This window comes from Telmatherina bonti (genome assembly GCF_933228915.1).
Source record: "Telmatherina bonti genome assembly, chromosome: 4".
In the NCBI taxonomy this organism is placed as follows: Eukaryota; Metazoa; Chordata; class Actinopteri; order Atheriniformes; family Telmatherinidae; genus Telmatherina; species Telmatherina bonti.
The window spans coordinates 33,498,359-33,520,213 of NC_136622.1; the positions used below are offsets into that span (position 1 = coordinate 33,498,359).

At 40.1% G+C, this 21,855-nt stretch overlaps 1 protein-coding gene across 1 annotated transcript in view; it reads right to left on the bottom strand.

The window, feature by feature from the left end:
• The window catches only part of magi3a (membrane associated guanylate kinase, WW and PDZ domain containing 3a), a gene marked incomplete at its 5' end in the record, with an annotated part of 192,743 nt that overhangs the window by 72,280 nt on the left and 98,608 nt on the right, over window positions 1–21,855 (bottom strand). The window contains one exon of the mRNA XM_079239678.1: window positions 3,031–3,147. Within this exon, the coding sequence (XP_079095804.1) occupies window positions 3,031–3,147 (117 nt within the window). The remainder of the gene's footprint in view (window positions 1–3,030; window positions 3,148–21,855) is intronic.

A 21,855-nucleotide genomic window follows, 5' to 3' on the forward strand; every position in this document is an offset into this window, starting at 1 on the left:
GCGCGCATGCATGAAAATTATAACGAAATATGCTGACAGTTTCGGCAACAAATAAAAACTAGGCAAAAAAATACTCCAAAACAACAACATCCAATCAAAACACGGGCTAATGTGTGTAAAGGTGGGAGAAATGGAAAAGACATCCAATCAGAACTCACTCTCAGGCATAGCGAGGCAGCAACCAAACAGTTACCCGGGAAGATGCGATAAACAGTTCACCTGCGTTTCGTGATGAGATCTTAAAACAATGTCCACTTCAGGGAGAAAAAGAAGAGCTGATGTATGGACAAATTTCATGTATGATGCAACTGAAAACAAGACGCTATTTAAACCGCGTGGAACGACTATTACCGGCAAAAACACAACAAACTTGAAGCGACATTTGCTGACCAGTCATCCAGAAATCCATGCGAATGTAAGCATGCTAACGCTAAGTTGAGCTTTATGGTGTACTCTTGCAAAGAGTTATTTACTTTCACAACCAATCATATGTGACACAGGAACACAGTTTTGGCTGGAAAAGAGTGATTCTCTTTTTCCCAGCCTGAAACCTTTTGCATTCGACCTCTTGGCTTTGCCAGCTTCTCAAGCTGCTGCAGAGAGGGTGTTTAGTCTAACAGGAGACCTCACAAGAGGGAAATGCAACAGAGCAAAGGTCACTTTGGCACAAAGTGCTTTCATTAAAATGAATCGAAACAAATAAATCATATATCTGCAGTACTTAGCAAAAAATCGTTTTGATTTAAAGTTACAGATTTATTTTTGTTTTGGGGGCATTTAGAGAGCTGTCCTCTATGCCAATAACTGTTTTATGTCCATTCATTGATGGATGATGTTATAATGGTGAAAATGTTACAAGGATTGCACTGACTGCACCACTTTTTGAAAACGGTTTTATTTGTTATTGGTTTTAATAACCTGTTGGAAATAAGTCATTTTTTCCTTTGCTATACATTTATACACCTTGGATTAAATACTTTGTTTTAAATGGCAGAAGTGACATATATTGATTTTAATAAGTTGGACTAATTGTCCAGGGAGTGAAGGCCTGATGACAGTGTATTGCACTTTTTCTTTGAAGGTTATCAGAAGTTTCAGTTTATAATATAATCAGAAATGAAAACAAAATGTGGTGCTTTACCGGTTTTTTGCATTCAAACTAGTTCTCTGTCTCTTTCATAGTATTGATGTGAAAAATACCTGGAGTCTCCATGTTTGTTTGTTTTTTTTTCATGAACAATGCCTGTTTTTTTTTTTAAGGAGAGCAGATCAAATGTTCCTATTTTATTTTGAGAAAAGAGAAAGGCAGAGTTAATAAAAAAACTTTAGCTTCATGGAAGTTTTGAAAAATCATTTTACATTTTCATTTTTATTTTAGTCAACTCAATCTACTGTAGTTTAGTCAACTATATTATTATGATATTTAGTCGACTAAAACTGGACTATAACTAAGGGAATTATGATGACTTAATTATGACAAAAACTAAATAACATTTTAGTCATAAGACTATGACAAAAACTAAATTCAAAATCTCATGTCAAAATTAACACTGCAAGCAACAGAAAGTAGAGCAACGTGCTAGCTACATATAGCTAGCTAGCAAATAGCTAGCTACGACCGCTGCTGCAGCAGTTTCTGCTAAAAACCCACAAAGAGAAAAACTTTACTTTCTTCAGTCCTGACCGCACAATGAGCCTCCTTTTCTTCTTCTGCTACTTTTAAGCTACCTTGGTAGTTATTTCAGGACTCTTTTCACTCTTGAGGAGTTGTTGTAACTGGAAGATGTTGTCGGTTTGGTTCGCTTCAGTGAAGTTCAGTGTGAAAGCAAACCAAAGGAGGGTGTGAAGTTTCTTGATGGTTCATGTCAACCAGGCCTTCTAGATTTTACTGGTATGAATGATTGCTGCTGTCTTTCCTTTGGCAATGACTTCACACAAACACACACACACACACACACACACACACACACACACACACACACACACACACACACACACACACACACACACACACACACACACACACACACACACACACACCTGGATGCTTATAAACAGCAAACTGAGAAACATTCTGCTTTTATAAAACTGCTCAGACTGATGAGGATCAGTCAATCTGCTGTCAATCATTTGATTAGCAGCATCTGGCTGCTTCTTGGCTCCTTTAAGCAACTAGAAGCAGTAAAGAAGCACGTAATTATTTCCCCACCATTAGTATATTTTGGCTTGCTTGCTGCAAAACGAATAATGACACAACAACATTTAATATGTTTCTGTTAATCTGCATTTCGCTCATTTTAACACCTCAGTAGGAAAAGACCAAGTTATTATCCTCCAAACAAAATGTTAGAAATGCTAAATGCTAACAGGGGGTCACACAAATAATGAATTGTGTCTTGTCAACTGATAAATGGCAAATAGGAAAAAAAAAAAGGTGTTTAACTCGACTGTGCAGGCCGGAGAGCTGTGGCTGCTCTCATGCTCGCTGGTCATTTAAAACCTACTCGGGTATAAATTCTGTCCCCGTCATTAATCCCTGTGCTATCCAATAAAAGACTGGAGCAAACCCATAAATATAACACACAGAAAAATGATGACAAATATAAATACATCTTTTGCTTAACTCAATATTTCAAAAGTTAAGTCGACAAACACATAAAAAACAAGAAATTGCAGCATTTCCCTCAAATGCATTGGAGCTTCCTCAGTCATAACACATATTTTTGTCCTAGTGCATCATTTTAGCCATCCGAATCAGAGTTTAGTCAGGTTTCTCAACATTTGCGTGAAGATTTGCATTAAGCCAAAGAAAGGCCGCTTTAGTGATTATGAAATGACAAAGTCGACAGCTTTGCGATGCAAGTTCCTGCTGATGAATTAAAGAGGAGGTGGAAAGAGGAGAGACCTGAAAAGCAAAGGAAAAGGCAGGCAAAACAAAAAGGGAAAAACTGTGATAGTAGAAAAAGCCAGACCGGGCCGCAGGACAACAAGCAGGCTCAGACAGAGAGGGAGGCTGGAGGATCTACTCACAGGGAATGGTCCGCAGGTACAAGTTGTCCCTGATCACCTGCTGGAGCTTATGGTCCACGGATCCCTTCTGAAACTGCAGACTGAGGTAGTGACGTAAATCGATATTCAACACCTTACCTGGAGGGGAAAGAGACAAAAACACTGCATCAGGCTGACAATTCAGCCACACAAGAGAACATCTGCACGGAGCTCATCTGCAAAACACCCAGTTTGATCCTCATATCAAACATTAAATGAGTTTTCGTGGAACCAGAAGGAAGAGTTTTGTGTTTCTTCCTCCAAATGACAGGCTTAAAATGCGCTTTTTATTGCACCACCAGCACCGCTTCTTCCTCAACACTTCTGTGCAAGGAGTGTAAAAATAGAAAATGAGCTTAGGAAAATGATACCGATATGAAACACCAAGTGCAATTTGTTTTGACATCTATCACAGCTAGATCTGCAAAAGCGCTTCAGAAAAATCAGGTTCCATCCTGAGCATGTGTTTCTTTCACCCTGAAACGCAGCTGTGTGCCAACGGTTCCCGCCTGCCAGGGTCTCTGACAGAAGTGTTAGGATCCTCTAGATCTTCTCCAGATCAGGATATGTTGACAAATCAAAGCTCAGCAGCAGCCAGGCAGTGAATAATGTCAGAGTCCTAATGAGAACCGCATTAAGCCACCGAGTGGAGCATCAGTCAGATGCTTCAAGCAGGATTCCTGCTGAGACAGTAAACTCACAAATCTGCCAATTATTACTGTTATATCAGAGCAAAGTTTTAGTCAGTGTGGTCGACATTGAAGCCCAGTCCTCGTTCCCTCGCTTGGATTTGGGAACATGGAAGAAAGGCCGTTGAACCCCTCAAACAGGACATGGTGTGTCATGGTTTTGACTTTTTGTGTCTTAGTTCCGGTCTTATTTTGTAGTTTTTCCTATTTAGTTTCCTTGTGTCTTGTGTCTCGTTTAGCCTTTGTTCCTGTTCATTTGATTCACCTGGTTTCGTCTGTTCATTCAACTCTCCAGTGTCTCGTTTAGTCCCTGTGTATTTATACCTTTAGTTTTCTGTTGTCGCTGTGAACTCATTGTGTTCAGTTTGTCCCCCTGTATCCCAAGTCTCCTGTATCCCTGCATCTAAGAATAAACCTGCTTGATTCTGCATCCCCGCCTGGCTTCCTGCATTTGAGTCCTCATCTCAGCACCCTTTTATTTTATTTGATAGGGACAAATACACTCCACAAATGATGGCACATCCTGCAGCATTTGAGCCACGGCTAATTTTCAATGCACATACATATATATATATATATATATATATATATATATATATATATATATATATACATATACATATATATATATATATATATATATATATATATATATACATATACATATATATATATATATATATATATATATATATACACACACACACACACACACACACACACACACACACAAATACGTATATATACACCAAAATGTATCCGTGACATGGTGATGCATTTGGATAAAAAACACAACTTGGTCCCCCCAAAAAAACAAATTCTCCATGGAGACAGTAAAAGATATTGTACAGTATCTTATTGCATCTATTTTATCCTATATTTTCCTATAGATTCCATCGCATCATTACGTAGCATAATATGTATTGTATTTAACTGTATCGTATCCCTTGACACGGAATCGTGTTGCATCACAATAAGGCCTCCAAAAAGCTATTTTTAATAACCCTCTTAAATGTTTTAAACACAATCTAACACTGCTTGCATGTTTCTAATGATGTTCTGTTGCATTTATGTTGTTTTTTATTTTCTGCTTTGTAATTAGTGTTTTATGGCACATGTCAGGCCAATACTGTAAAGACAAATTTGTTCTCAATGTTTTGCCCAGTAAATGAAGGTTAAATTAAAAAAAATATATAATAAGTGTCACATCATATTGTGTCATAAAACCGCTTATTAAAAGTATGCTAAAGTTTTAAAAAAACTGCAGTTCATTCACTAGGGGCTGCAAAACAGAGCAAATCCCCATAGACTCCCATGTTAAAAAGACCAACTTCACAGCAGAAATAAACATGTTTACAGCAGAAATAAACATGTTTACAGCCTGGTTCGAAAATCCATTTTAGGTTTAATAGGTCAGGTTTACCTTCATGACAACTGTGGGGGGAGTGAATTTTTTTTCCTAACTCGTCCGTTTAACAGTAATTTCAGATAAAAATTCTGCATATTTAGGGGCGTGTCCATTCCTACCTCTTTGCTATTTTTGGTATTTTCCAGGAGAGACGACACCCGTGACCCTACCAAGGTGGTGATGGTGGGATCCGCCCAATGAGCTTAAATTCTGCTCCTTCAGAAACCTACAGGTGACGTCACGGATGCCCCATCCATCTTTTATGTACAGTCTATGATCATGTTGCATAAACATTAAAGCTTACTGCAATGCATCGTTTTGAATCACATTGAATCACATCACCTTATATTGTATCATATCGCATCATATTGTTTCCTACTGTACATTATGAAGCACATCACCTCACGTTACGTCACTTTTCATTGTATCTCATAAAATTTTATACTATTGCACCATACAGTATCTTATTGTCTCATATCACATCACCTTATTTTGTATTACACCATGTTGCATTGTACTTTATTCTATCACCCTGTGCTGTATTGTATTATATCACCTTGCACTGTATGGCAGCACACTGTTTTGCACCAGTTTGTATCCCAGTGGTTCCCAACTGGGAGTCCTCAAAGAGCACAGGGGCGTGGCAAGGATTTGATTCTACTGTGCCTGTGAGATAGTTTAAATTAAGGACCTGTCCTCAAAGACTGGTTGAGGTAAGATTTTTACCATTTGGACGTTGCATTGACATGGACCTGTTGTGTCGAAAGTTCCAACGTGAACAAACAAGGGGCATCAAAATATGTTACAAGGCAATATTTGGACTGGGCCTGTGTTCCACTGCTCCAGCAGTCAGCTGCATACTCAGGAGGGGATATTGTTCATTTGCTATGATCTCCCTAAGACATCATTTTTAAATTATTCATAGCCATTCTCCACTTCAGAAACGTTCACACTTGTGGTCCTACTTGAGTTCAAGCAAGCTGAAATTGGCAGACAGAAATTTAAAAGCGAATGTTCACACAGCTTGATAACAACAAAAAACTCTCACAATGAAAGCAATGAAACTCTTCTCGTGGCATCCCTCGTATCAAAAACACTACAGGAGTTCCACTCAGAAGCCGTATTTTTATGCCTCTTGCTTTCAGCAGGAAGAATTAAAGGAGAGATTAACAAGCAGAATAATAAAAAGGTGTCAGAAACCCCATTCACAAGTATTATAAACTAGAATTTTACTCATCTCTAGCACCTAAAGACAGAAGATGATGATTGCAGATCAAGAGTATTGTGTCGTTTCAAAACATGTCAAAGATTTTTGGGGTTTTTTTTTCCCCTCAACTGGGTTAAAAATACATGTTTTTTTCCCTGTTTTTGTTTTGCTGTGTGGCACATAAGGTGTGTAATTACCGAATTCAATCTGATTTCATGACAATGTGTAAATGCTGCAGTGCAAAAAAAAAGGAAGTTTCCCAAACAAGGCTCAAATATTGTAGAATGACCATATTTTCCAAACTTAGTCCACAACAGAGTTACAGGGTATGTCTCAAATCATCTCTTTTTATTCAAACACATCACAATGTTGATTCACATCATGGAGAATCATACAACATTTAAAAAAGGGATTTCATGATAACAGCATGTTCATAATTCATTGCGGCATGATTAAATAAAGCTATAGTTGGTAATCTTGCTCAGAGACATTTTTTTTCTTTACCTACAGTAGTCTATACATTCTGAAATCATGAACAATAAGAAATATAGTTAGACTCCTCAGTTTACTGTAAATCTGTAAAAACTCTGACCAATCCAAACGTTCGGACCAAAATGAAGTTGTTCATTTCTTATATTTCGTAAGCTCCCGGCTCCCCTCCTCCCCCTCCAGCAGCGCAAACCTGATAGTCACACCCTGCATATAAACAGCGTGTTAGGATGAAAATACAAAGTAGTGAAGAAGAAACTCGGAAGGCAAACATGGCTGAGAAAATGCAGGATTTCCCGACCCGGCTCGGTTTATTTTCCTCCTCCTGCTAAACAGCCGAGAAAGAGAAAATTGTTGGTGCAAAAAGCTGCGAATAAAAAAGCCTTGGATCACGCAAGGAGCAGAACCAGAGGCGGAGGAGCCAAGACAGGGCACCACCTTCACATCTTGCTAGCTCCCCAGCATTACCTACCCAAGCTTTAATCATTGAGACCGCTCTTTATTGTCACCTTTCATATGAGATTATCTCTCTCTTTGTTTGAAGTGCTCTATTTGGAATATAGTTCCATATATTCCAAATAGAGCACGTGGCTCTCAGACTGCAGGTTTACTGGTGGTTCCCAGAGTCTCAAAGAGTACTATGGGAGGAAGGGCCTTTAGCTATCAGGCTCCTCTCTCATGGAACCAGCTCCCACCGTGGGTTCAGGAGGCAGACTCCCTCCACACCTTTAAGATCGAGCTGAAAACCTTCCTTTTTCATGATTCTTATAGTTAGGATATGAGCATCACCTGAGTTGGAGTCTGCATGTACGGGACCCAACTATCCAGGTTATGCTCATTGTTCTTATAGTTATGGGTAGTCTAGCCAACCATTACTTATGTAGCAATGGGGACGTCACCTGATGCACTGAGAAGTACCTCACTCTATTTCTCTAATATATTAATGTATAAATATATGCCAGTATTGCCGTCTCCAACTTATTTCTCCTTTTTCCAGCAGGTCTTCCTGAATAAGTGCAGTTGTACATGCTGATCTGTCCTTCCTGTCCTCTCCACCCCAACCAGTCGAGGCAGATGGCCCTGAGCCGGGTTCTGCCAGAGGTTTTCTTCCTGTTAAAGGAGAGTTTTTTCCTTCCCACTGTCGCCGCGTGCAGCTCAGGATGGTGGATTGGATCCAAGTCATGACTCAATGCAATCAGTTCATTTCTATTATAGGATATGTATGAACTGGCTCGAAATGATGTGTATGTTGATTCGTTTATGTAAAGTGCCCTGTGAACACATTGTTGTGAAGTGGCGCTATACAAATAAAGTTGAATTGAATTTATTGGAATTGTTTTTAATCTGAGAGGTTGTAGAAGAGTTATTTTTTCCTTCAGCAAATCTTCTCGACCACAGCTACATGACAAATTTGCTGCTCTGTAATTGACTGATTAGACATGGACAGATGAGCCTAATAGTTTAGTGAGAATAAAGGTTAGAAACATACCCATAGTTTGAGCCTACATGTTTGCTCATACTGAGCATGTACTGTTGCTGCAGACCTAAACAAAGCAACAGCCTAAGTAGATGATGAGGTTTACATTGGTGGTAATGCTGCTATATTTAGAAGTTTCAGACACATTTTCTATTGCGATTAGCCTCCTTTTACATGTTATTTCCATATCTAACAAATCTGAAATGGTCCACAAACTGCAGCATGGCGGAGGTATAATTGAGGACCAGGGCAAAGAGGAGAACGGTTCCCTATTATGTAACTCCATGGAGTTTTAAGTGGCACAACAAATGTGGGGAATTTAGGTCAAGGGAACAAAAGCTGTGTCTGGTTATGCATCAACTCAAAAGCCACAAGCTTGTGGTCCTTGTTCCCAGAAGCTATGAGACATGAAAAACCCCAAATTCCAATACAAGAGCTCAGTATACATCTCATTCCCTTTCAAAGGCTCAGGCCTGTTTTTATGATACAGGAGATGTGAGTGTTTATTCCGCCATCAGGGCCGCCCCAAATCCATTTCACACATTGCCTGGGGATAAGCTGGTTTCAGTATGGGCAGTAAAGGGTGATAATTATTAACCCAGGACTCCTGAAACTAATGTTAGACCCCTCCACCAACGCAACAAAATCAATCTCTTTCTTGTAGCCTCTCTTATGCACACAAACACAGGAACACATGCAAATCACCCCCCCGACCCAAAGCAAACTCCCACTCAAGTGCGTCTAACAGTGAGGTCTTTGTGGCCCGCCTGTCAGGTTGTGTTAGTGCGCTGCATCATATCTCCAGAGAAGGGGAGAGAAAAGGGGGAGAGCGGCAGTTTCCCGCTAGGTTACAAGGCAGCGCATCACTGGCCTACCGTGCTGGTTGTACGAGGCATGTGGGACACAATGGGAGCCTTTGTGGCTTGTCATCTGGCTGTTAAGCCCTCGCTGTTACACAAGCAGGGGGGAGAGTCGGTGGTTAAAAGGGGAGCTGCAGTTCAAGGATGGAAACTTATTAAAAATAAAGGGAGCGAGGAAGGGGGATGTTCGCAGAGAGGAGTAATGATGATGCATGGGAACGCACGTGGAAGCTCACCACGCCTCCCTCTGCTTGCCCTTTAATCAGTTCTCTATCGCTCCACCTATGACTGTGAGTCTTTGCCTCCCTGGCGGTGGAGATTCATCAGCCGTGGCAGATCCCCGCAGGGCTCCTCACACCTATGGTCTGACTCGCCATCAGCTTCCTTACAGATCATTTATACTCGTTTCTTCCACTTCAAGACATTTAAGCTTGTGTTTTTGCGTACATCAGACAACTCTGCTGTCACGCGATATGCACATCTACCTGTCTGCACCGTGGGGAGAGAAGACGTATGAAAGGATGTAGAATGAAAAGGAGAAGGCCAGTGAGAGGAGAGTCGAAGACAACTCCAACTTTCTGTTGCCATCATAGACTCCTAATCTAGAATAAACACAAAGCACATGCTGCTGTCCATCATCTGTATTCACTGTGAGACCCGATCAGGCTCAGGTTTCCTTCTGTGATAGTCTGTAAGTCATGTCACGCACATTGCAGTGTTTTGAAAAATGTCTCCCCCAAGGGTTTTTGTTTTAGCTCTAGTGCTGGTTTACAGACAGAGCAAAAGAACTGGTGCTAACATACATCTTACATCTGGGACGGGGTGGAGTTGGGTTATGGAGACCAAGCAGATGACCAGAAATGTGACCACAGTGTTAAAAAATTCAGAGCCTGCTGAATTCCAGAGAAACAACACCTAAAACTGAGCTACAACATGGATGTGAAGTAAAAGAGGTGACGATAGAACGCTACTCTCATTTTCCTGCCATTTCACGTTTCGTTGCGTCTCAAAAGCAAACAACTGCGCCATATAAAACGTTCAAAATCAATGTATGCTGATTTATTTTTAAACAATTTGGAGGTACATTTGTTCACATTGTCAGTTGATTAAATAAAGTCAGTTAATATATATGCCCTGCTAAAATCACGTGTTTGTACCGTTTGGAAACACTGTTTGGCATTTCAGAGTATTCACAAAACCGAGTGATGTTTAAAACACCTTAAACCCAAATATAGTGACATTAAGACATGGAGTTGCTGGGAAAATAACAAACATTGTTATGTGTTGCTGTTTTTAGAACATCCGCACTGCGTTTTGTGATCAGAAATTCAGAATGAGGTGAGACTCAAACATCTTTTTGATTCAAACAGTAGAGGACATCGTAGGAAGGTGCTAGTGGACTGTTCAGTTGGACGTAGGTCCTTACATGAAGTGCTACAGGCTTTCTTTTGTGTGTTTGTTGTTTTGTTTTGTTTGTTTGTTTGTTTGTTTACTCCCTTCCCACCCCATACTATCACCTATGTTAAAATACAAAGAATAAATACCATTATGTTTGTTGCAAAGAACTGAGTTAAGTTCCCCAACTCTCCAACAAATATGGCAATAAAGTGTTGAAGTGCTCCTTGAAGAGCTGAGTCTCAGTCAAACATGTTGGCAAAGAAGTTAAAAGTCCTGTAATTCTGTAGAAACCAACCAGTTCTTAACCAAAGCTAAATTGGAAGTTTTACTTTAAGCTCTTTAATTGAAATGGGGTATCAGGGACACTTTTTTAGAAGCCAAAAGACTTAAGAAAAAAAAAAAAAAGAAATAAAAAAAAAAGAAAAGAAAGACCTTTGACACTCATTTCTGAACAAAACCAATTTAGTGGACTGAAAAAATCTGTTATTTAACTTTTCTATCATAAGGGGCAAATTTAAGGTAACTTTCTGACCTTAAAACACTGTGCTTCTGACTCATTTTGATGGCACAGTGACATTTGTTTCACACATTCCTGCAGCTGTTGTAGCCCTGCTACATCCTGAAACTGAGAAACTGCACTTCACAACTTTTTTTTCATCCCAGTACATCAGTTTACAACAGCAGCATTTCACTTTACATCACACACAAGCACTGGACACTTTGAGCGCACATCATGGTTGATTCAAAGGAACTGGATTGGACATTATCAGAGGAAGTGTGGAAAAGAAAGAGAGAAAGGAACAGAGCAAGAGTCAACATCAGACTGACTTTTATTGGTTGATGAGAGCTCAGAGAAGAAACAGGATGCAAGGCGGATGTAGTCTTTACGGGGCATCAGAGGGAGAAAATCTGCTCAGTTCACCTAAAGAGTTTTAAAGTCCACAGCACATGACGGCGTTGTTTTCTACAAAATTTTTCTTTGTTTTCCTGACATAAAAGGGGGATAAAATGTCAATAAGCAGGCAGCATTCCTGCAGACGTGTGAAGGAGTGAATGTTAGCATTAACATGCTAAATGGTGTAATAATAACATGCTAATATACTAATACCACATTCTTTTTTTTTAGCGACTGTCAGATGCATCTTAACGTAGATATGAACAATTCCAAACAGTAAAGAGTGTCGCTGTGTGCACAAAACTAAACTATATTATTATTAACTTCAGCAGAAGCAAAACAACAAACCTGCAGTGACACTGATATGTTGTTAACTGCTCTGCATTGCCAAACAAGAGGATTTAGTGACAAAGTTGTTGTAAAACACTAAAGAAGAAGTTATCACTTTACCAGTAATGTTTTGCTATTCATCTATGGCACAAGTGGGAAAAAAAAGAAAGTATGTCTTAAAGCAAATAACTATGGATTGTATGAACCAACTAGAGACCACTAATAATATAGGACACATTTGGGATTTAAAATCTACCTCACAAAATGCTGTTTTGGCTGCAATGAACAGTGTGTTCAACGAACAGAGCCAGTAAATTAATTAGCCAAGGATTATTGAGGTGCTGCCACCTTTGTACTCCCAGTCAGAGAGGAAAGAAATGACCAAACATGCAGCAAAGGATCAGCAGAGTCATTTAGTTGTGGAGAATCCCAGGTTTCATCAGCTGGTAAAGACCTTCGCGCAGAGTTATCTTTTATTCTTATCACAGACTTTATGATACAGAAACAACTACAGACCAAAGCCCATGTGTCGGACTTGGAAGAGGTGAGCTACTCCTGCAGGTGATACATTTGATTTGGAAACTTTATAGGCAGCTAACTTGCATTTAACAAACAGTACATACTGCCATGAGGTGGGTCACTTACTGATGCTTAAAAAAGACATTTGTCTAAGTTTTGACAGTAATAAATAAAAAAGGATTCTTATTAAGCCCACTGACTGTATTTCTATTCTAATCATTTAGCAAACACTTTTATCCAAAGCGCCTCACATATGACAGTGAGAACAACACAAGCACAAAATCAGACAGCGGAGGACATCATTGGAAGGTGCTGGTGGACTGCTGGAGTCCAGTTGGATGCAGGTGTTGACATATAGTGCTACAGGCTATGGTTTTTTTGTTTGTTTTGTTTTTCTACCACCCCATAATATTACCTATGTTATAATACAAAGAATGAATCCCATAATATTTGTTGCAAAGAACTGGGGTAAGTCCTCCAACTCCAACTTAATTTGTAAATATATATATTTACTCATAAAAAACAGTAACTAACTTATTCACCAAGTAAATTAACTTGAAGATGCAAGAAGATAAGATGCTTAAAAGCATTGAATTATCAAGAGATGAATTGTAATTAAACCCAATAAAGGTGGTAAATTTGAAGAATTTCCACACAATATGTCATGTCTAGTCCATACAACAGCTGATGAGCGATGTTAGACTGACCAAAAGCATCCCTACACTGAGCATGGATGAAGGTGTAACAGACTACAGAAAATTTAGGTAAAACTATCAACTTTTACCTTCTGAAGTATGCCAGTATGGCCTTGCTGAGGCCAAAAAAGCCTGAGGCAGTAGAGATGTTTACTCAGCAGGGACCCACCGCTGATACAGTCGAATTACAATGGGCTTGCACAGACAGATTGCATCTCCAAGAAGAGAACAGAGATAGAGGAATAATGTCACCAGCAGGGGTGTTGGTTGGCATCTAATGAACCATTCAATGAAGGCGCAGCTCTGAAAACGTTGAGAAAGCCCCAGCCATCTGCTAACTAACACCTAGTTAGGTTCATTTGGTGACTCTGGTTAACAGAATATTCTGCTGAATCATGTATGACAAGCAGAATATCGGCAGGCTACATTCCTCCACTTTTCTATGGGAGTGACTCTGTTGTTTCCCCGACACAGCAAACAGACACGGTGTGTTTCACCATCCATCAGACCAAAGCTTATTTAAGGTCAAAACTGTTGTAAAATTGTTCAGAAGTGTTTTCTGTGTGCAACAATAACTCTAACCACAGTTTAAATGGGAGCTTTAGCCGTTTGACAAGGAGGAGTATGGATGAAGTCAATTAATGGCTACCGAGCCCAAGAGATTAATTATGGCGGAAGGTACACTTTGGGATAAAAAATGTTGCTTGTAGGAAATCGATGTCCCCAGTCGCCCTTTTCTCCCTTCAGGTTAGACACATCCATCTTGAAATCCAATTAGAGGAGGCTTATCTGAACATGAGGTCGGTCTGCAAAAGCTGGGTGTTTCAGCTATAAAACTAGCAAAGATCAGGTAAAAAAAAATATAAATATACAAGATTCATGCCTCCAATTAGACTTTAATTATATCAATGCAGAAAAAGTAATCCCTGCTGTTTTATATCTGAAGTTTGGCTCAGCATTTGTTTGTTATAATAAAGAAGGAGAAAAGAAGCAACTCCTAACGATGCAGCTCTGAGCAAGATGTGCCATAAGGACAGTGACATTATTCCCTCCACACTGCAGAATTATGCAATCAACTCTTCGGTAATTGAAAGGAATGGTCTTGCTCCACATTGTGTGCAGACTTAATGTCATGGGTTTCTCATAAATTATGTGATAACCATCAGCACATTTGGCAGCTGACATGAACGCTGTCCAAAAACACTCAGCATTAAGAAATATTTTCACCACCCCGACATGGGTTTGCTCACAACTGTTGGCCAACTGTACAAAATATTCATTTGTTCGGCTACACATTTGAGATAAAACTGCCTCATTAAACAGGGCACACTTTTCTGTGGAAACTTAAAGCGCAATCTCACCATTTCAGAGTGGCCGGCTCGTGTAAATGGATGCTAAATGAGGTGAGTTCCAAATAATTAAAGTCACCCTGTTCCTCATAGCCAATGTGTAACAGCAAGTGACGAAACCATCAAGGCTTTTCTTTGAAACAGTAGAAAGAGACCTTGAAACTGTCCTTTGGAATCCTACTGTGGCTTAGAGGAAGATAACTAAAAATAAAAAATAAAAAAGATCTGTCCGATCTATCCATTTTGGATTCATAGCTGGGTCAGGTAGGGGAAGGAACAGACACAATCCCCTGATGGCCATCTTAAGCAGACACAATCCTCTTCCCTCTACCCGTTATGTGGAGCAGATTGATAGATGATGACCTGTCCTTCACCTAGCATTCATCTCACTTCACGAAGCACTGCTTTTTGGCCCACAGGCTCTCGGGCTCAGTGAATCTCAGTTGATGCTCCCTCACCAGTAAGGATTCACTCCCTTAGGAGAGCTGCACCTTTTAGAAAACAACTGATTGGGGTCAAATTGAGAATAACTGATTTTAATAATTAAGTAAAGTTAGGCTTACATATCTCAAGACATGGAAGTAATTCCTCTTCATATCTCAATGCCTTATAAGCAAGTAGAAGTCTGAGATGATGTATGCCACTGTTGAAAAGATGCCTTCTTCTGGTACTTTTTTTTTTGTTTTTATTCTATTTTGCATCCAGGAGGCATCCTAACCAGATGCTCCATCCATCTTGTGTGGCTCATCTTGATGTGGACGAGCAGCGGTTCTACGTCAAGCCCTCCCACACAACCCAACGTCTCACCATACCTCGAAAGCTTGTTTTACACTTGTGAGACATCTAGACAATGCTAGTTACAGTATCACCATCATATGCTCTGCTGAGGCTGGACACGCACCTCTTCCGGACCCGATGTGCACCTCTGCTTACATGGTGGTTACAAGTAAGTCGGCTCCTCCCTTCTGTTTCGTCGGTAAGAGATTACATGTTTCCAGATTTCTGGAGTCGCTCCATTCTTTCATCATGAACAAAACCCTGAGAAACCTGAACTACTCCACCGTTCTCCAGTTAAGGACCATGTTTTAGATTTGAAAAAAAAAAAAAAAAAAACATTGTAAAATACTTCAGTAAAAGTATGGAAATCACAATCTGGTGAAGTAATTAGCAAAATGGAGGGATTTAATCATGAAGCCACCAAACTGGACTCTATCAACATGAGGGGGATGTTTTCCAGGTATGTCCAAAGAGAATGAGGTTCCCGAGGAAATACATTGGAAGGACTTTGTCTCTTGGCTGGTCTGAGAATGTCTCAGGAGTCCCTCTGGGGCAGCTTGAAGAAGTGACCAGGGAAGTCTGGTCCACCATGCTTAGGCTACTGCTCCTGCAACCCAACCTCAGATAAAACAGAGAATAGATGGATATTTTTGACCTGAAGTTGTTTTGCCTCAAACCGACAACACATGAAGCAACATTAAAGCAAAATCAGCCAACGTAGGACCTTCTCATGGACTTAGCATGAATGAAAATGTGCTTATCTATCATTTAGACTGAAACAATTGTCTTCTTTTTCCCTCTGACTTAGCCATTTGTTCTTTTAAAAAAAAACTTTCAGTCACCAACTTCATCTGTATTTATTTGATGTGCTGCTGCCACCTGTATGAGAAGCATTTAAAATGGAAGAGATTACAACAGCTACTTTGCTTGTACCAATGTCTTTCCTTAAACCTCCTTTTGCCTTCAGAATTGCCTCAATTCTTAGTGGCATGAATTCAGCAAGGTGTTAGAAACAGTAAGTGGAGAAAATCATGCCAGGAGAGAGCAAGTTGAGCCATGGACACTTCTGTCATTCACAAATGCAGAGAGTTAAACCCTGCACCTCAGAGAAAATGACACAAAAAAGCATGCAATTTTTAACAAGGTCTTCAAATTGTAGTAGCTCGTTTCTCCTTAATCTCTGGGCCGCACTCTCCCTCTAACTTGTTCTCTAAAATACACAGTTCCAAGCCCCTAACTGTAAAGTTAAGCCTCTTAGGAGGAGCGCAAATAAGATAAAACGACTGAAGAAAAATGGTAACATCATGGAGCTGAGTGCAGGAGGAAAGGACTGCGTGTGCATACGTCATCCTCTGAACGTACTTCCTCCTTACCTCATTGTTCATCTGGCTGATCTGCTGCGTAAAAGGCCAGAAAAAAAGACTCTCCTGCACTCTGCATCATCAAAAACCTTCTGCCGTTTGACATCTTTGTGTTTTGAAACCTCCATCTGTCTCTCTGCACACCTGCTGTACACACACACACACACACACACACACACACACACACACACACACACACACACACACACACACACACACACACACACACACACAACCCCACAGGCATACACACTCACTCTTCACGTGGGCATCCATGTGCAAGTTCAATCAGAAATAATGATTTTCAAATAGGTTGATTGAGAACCAAGACATCAAAGAGGAGTATGGTCCTTTTCTGCCTCATCTCCATGATAGAGTCTCTTTTTTTTCCTTTTTACACCCCACTGCATTGAGACAGAGACAATGGCTTCACTGTCATCTGTGGATCAGAGAGAATGAAAGACACAACATGAGGAGAGACCAATCAGTCTATTGTGATAGCATTGGAAGAAGAGGGAACACACAGCGATACTGTACAATAGATTAAAAGATTCACACAGAGCGTGGAACCCCCCCAAACTGAGCATTGTCACTTATCTGATGGTACATTAACAGCAGTTATATGCAGTTCATAGAGAAAGCCTTGAGCTACATCCATTTCTTTACAGGATGCCAAGAAAATGAGAAAAGACAACATGGAATGAAAGAAATATAGTCTGTACAGGGTTATTCTTCAACACAGTCTGACCCCCCTTCACAAGCTTTCTTGTAGTTTTTTTTTCTTAGCTCTCAGACAGTAGGTTTCCTTGGAGTCCCCAGTGTCTTTAAGGGTTTATTGGGAGGCCCTCTCCCCCAGTCTGGGTTTGGGGAGGTAGACAACATCTCTGCCATTAAGATTAGGCTTCAAAACCTTCCGTTTAGAGATATCTTAGGCTAGAGCTGGTTGCCCATCCCTTAGTTATGCTGCCAAAGGCTGGGGCTGCTAAGGGACCTCCCATGACACACTCAGAGCTGCTTTCATTTCTGTCTCTCTGCTCTTTATTTCCCATGTATATATTGATGATAGTATTGGCATCATCAAGTTGTATTTCTCCTCTGTTCTCTCAGCAGGTCTCCCTGGCTAAAAGTTGTTGTCTGTTGGTCTTTCTTCCCTGTCCATTGCATTTAATACAATCCGTAGAAATACAAGTCATTTCTATTTCTAGGAAAAGCTTGTTTGAACACAGTTCATTTCTATGGCACAACTGCCATAGAAATGCAGCTACTGTCTTTAAAAGCTCACCAGAGAGTCTGGAGAGCAACTGCTTAGGGCCACTTGAAAATATTACAAGTAAGTCTGGATGGCGTGATGGACTGGTGACCTGTCTCGTCTGATGATTGCTGGGATAGGCTCCAGCTTCCCTGCAACCCTTAATTGGATTAAGTAGAATAGAAAATGAATGAATGAAAGTCTGGATGCTCATAAACCAACATGAAGAGTGGCTAATTAAATGATTTAGTGGTAATTCAGAATTATCTCAGTAGCTGAGTTTCCATTACAATTTTTTGCAAAATAAAACAATATTGTAAGTTTGGACAAACGACAATTGCAATTTGCAGGTGTTTCCATTGAACAGTGTTTAGTTCATAAGCCTGACGAGATTTTAGAAGAATTGTGGCAGATGCAAGGTAGCCATGTAGTGTTATTTTCAAAGCTTTTCTCCCACATTTTCTTTTCTAAAACTCTGAAATTTGCTGTTGCTGCGCCATCTTTACTGGAAATGAACTGGTCACGACCCCCCCCCACATCGCATCTCAGGACACATAAATGAGAAAAAAGTGTTTAAGACACTTTTGCAATATAGTTCTCAATCAAAATGTCTGAAAAACCATCTCATGAGAGCGTGAAAACCTTTTATCAATATTTCAGTCTTTTTTCGAAATATAGATGTTTCCATTAGCAATTTTCATTGTGATATTTAGTTTTTGCACAATTCTAGGTGTAGTGGAAACACATCTAAAGTTTTGGAACCGTAATACTGATAGCAACCGTAACAGGGAAAGGACAAGACCTAGTTTTTCTTTAGCTGCGTAAAGTTCCAAAGTACTGCTACACCAGAATACATCACAGATGCAGAAGCAGCATCTTCTGCTTCACAGATTTTGGTTCTACCCAGTATGTAAATAATTGCGCTTTTAGCCTCAATAACTTGTGCCGGCGCTGACAATATGTCTGATGAGGTTCGTTCCCAAACATGAGTCGGACATGAGCTAATGAGTGACTGCATGCGTTTTGCATATGTGTGAAGTTCGCCTATGAGGCCCTCATAGTGATGTTTAGGCACGGCTGCTAATAATATGCACAACCAAGCAGAAAGTGTTTTGTATTTGGAAGCAGAGCCTGAGGAGGTTGCTGATTACATGTGTGCATCTCTTGTTGCAAGGATGACCCAGATGCTGTGTCGCTTCTCGACTCCCACACATCTTCAAATGGCATCCTGCTGACATGACTTCACACCAGGGCTTCATTTGCATACATTAGTGCTGAAACAACTGGTTGATTAATCAATTACTCACTTAATTACAACATTGCTTTGTCATGAGAAAACACCAATTCTGACGTTTTTATTTTAATATTTAATATAAAGATGTGATGGCATTTCTGTTTCACTGCAGCAAAACTTAAAAAAACATTCAATTTGTTTGTGATGCTATCATAAGATTCAGATAATATGATAACCAAGTAACTCCACAAAACCCTGATAAAGGTCTCATAAGACACAGCTCAGCTCTGCTGACGTAGACATGACTGCATCACACAGCTGGAGCAGACTTGTTGGCTTCGCATGCATGTCGTGAATCTCACATATTACCACATTCCAAAGGTGTTATATTGGGTTGAAATCTGGTGACTGTGGAGGTCACTGGAGTACAGGGTGTATTCATGCTTTCATGATGTTTCCACCTAATTCTAACCAAACCATCTGAATGTGGAGCTGAAATGGAAACCAGGAAACATGTTTGTACAACTGCGGGGAGTCTGCGTGAATTGTTTCCTGTTATTAACAGACAGGAGTGGCACCAGGTGTTGTCTTCTGCTGCTGTAGACCATCTGCTTCAGGGTTGGACCTGTTGATGCTGTTCTGCATAGCTTAGTTGGAACCAGTGCTTATCTGACTTCCTGTTGCTTTTCTATCATGTCCAACCAGTCTGACCATCGGAAATATGCAGACCAACAACCATGCCACATTCAGAGTCTCTTTAACCTCCCTTCTTCCTCATTCTGATGCTCAGTTTGAACTTCAGCAAGTTGTCTTGACTATGTCTAAATGAATAAATGCAATCAGGCACCACCATGTGAGTGGCAAATTAACTATTTGTGTTGTTAAGAAAAAAGATAAACACATGGATGGAATAAAGCAGCTGATACGTGTTTGAGAAAAAAACCCGGCAGCATCAATCCAAACAGAAACTATCAACTGAAAATAGACGCAGTCATTATTTCTACAACTTACTGAAGAAAGAACATCAAATAGTTTCCATCTGCTTTGTCAAATTAAAGTTCCTTATTCTATTTCAATGAGGGAAAATTCCAATATACAAAAGGTTTGGTGTGTAATCACTTTTATTTTGCCCCATGAGAACTGAAACAAGCAAAAGTCTTTTAAAAAAGTTTTTACAAAAATACTAAATCAACATTAGAGCTGGACGATATGACGATATATATCGTTTGGATGATAGAAAATGTCTATAATTTCATATGAGGCCCTTACGTTTACGCCACGATAAGGTGCTTTACTGCAGTATTTTACATCAAGATGTGCTTTACGGCACACAGGCTGCAATATATAAACAAAACATAGAGAAAGACTGTAGCAGACATGTTTCAGAGCAGGATAATTCAATAAAAGATGACCAGCCAACCCAAACTGATGAGCTTGTTCCTAAAAGGGGAAATTTCTGTCGCATGGATGCAGTTTGGATATAAAAAGACCGACGTGGAACCGACAACAGACTAGCTCACAGTCCCAACAACGGACTCCGACACAACTAACTCATTTTATCACCTGTCAGGAATCAGGATAAAGAATACAGAATAAAGAATAGAGTCAACGAGCAAAAGCAGCGTCAAGTGGAGGCGAAAGCTCATAATAAACTCCAGACGCTGCAACAGGTATTTACCTGTAAAACGTCATACGGTCATAGTTCCTGCAGATGGAAGGAGATCACTGCTGCCGTTGCCTAGCAACATCTGACACAAAACTGATGACTGACACTAAATTACACAAACATTTTATATCGTTATGTATATTGTTATGGGGATATAAAATGAGCTGTATCAGGATATGAGATTTTGATCATCTCGCCCAGTCCTAATCAACATCCATTGCACTAATATATTATTTTCCAGTCGTGATTTAAACCCCCACTTTTAGATTTGTGTTCTACTACGACTGAAACACAGTCAGAGGCCGACTATTTACTGTGACTAATTTATTAGAACCTCTGCAGCCACATTCACCCTAAAAAAGCAACAATAGCATGTCCCTCGCTGCAAATAAAATGCAACGTAGAAGGATGTGGCCATCATTTCTAGCAGGCACATGCAACCTAATCCCTGACATCGTTCTTTGGGAGTGTCCCAGAGTTCCAGAGCTTCTGGTTGCAGAACAGGATTCTCACCTTTCCCTAAAATGAGTCTGTTGGCTGGAATTCAGTCCTTCAACCCCCCTGTCCATCTTGAAATCCTCTTACTACTGTCTTTGGAGAGGGGTTGACGTTATGGTGCAAGCTCTTTGTACACAAGTGGACAAGGTCATGTGTGTGACTTTAGCTTAGCGAAGCCCATTGCCTAGCCAAGCTGCCCAGCCTACTGGATACAGACACTTAGTCGGTGATTTATCTGTAGCTCTTTGAAGGCACACACAAGGGGCTGCTCAATAATCTGGGCAGATGTCCAGAGAGAAGAGGGCAATGGCATCAATCACTCCCAGCAGATGAAAAGCCTTCAGTTGCAAGGCGCCAGAGAGCTGATATGAGAATCACTACAACAACTGAATGTCAATATTTACCTAATGCTGTCTTGCAGGTTCTCTTTGATCACTCAAATTTGTATTCTTGTAGTTGTATGCAGCAGATGTTTGTATAAATAATTCCTCCATATAAACACTGGACTTATAAATGATGAATGAGGAGTGAGAAGGGTGGGTGAAGTGGGAAGAATCAAAATGAACAACAGAAATAGAGGTAGAATATGTTATGGCCCTAAATCCCACCTGACCCTGCAGTGGCATCACGTTACTCTCTGCGTGGGCTACGGTGTCTTGTCCTAACAGACAAATCAAACCAATACAAATTAAAATTTAATTTCAAT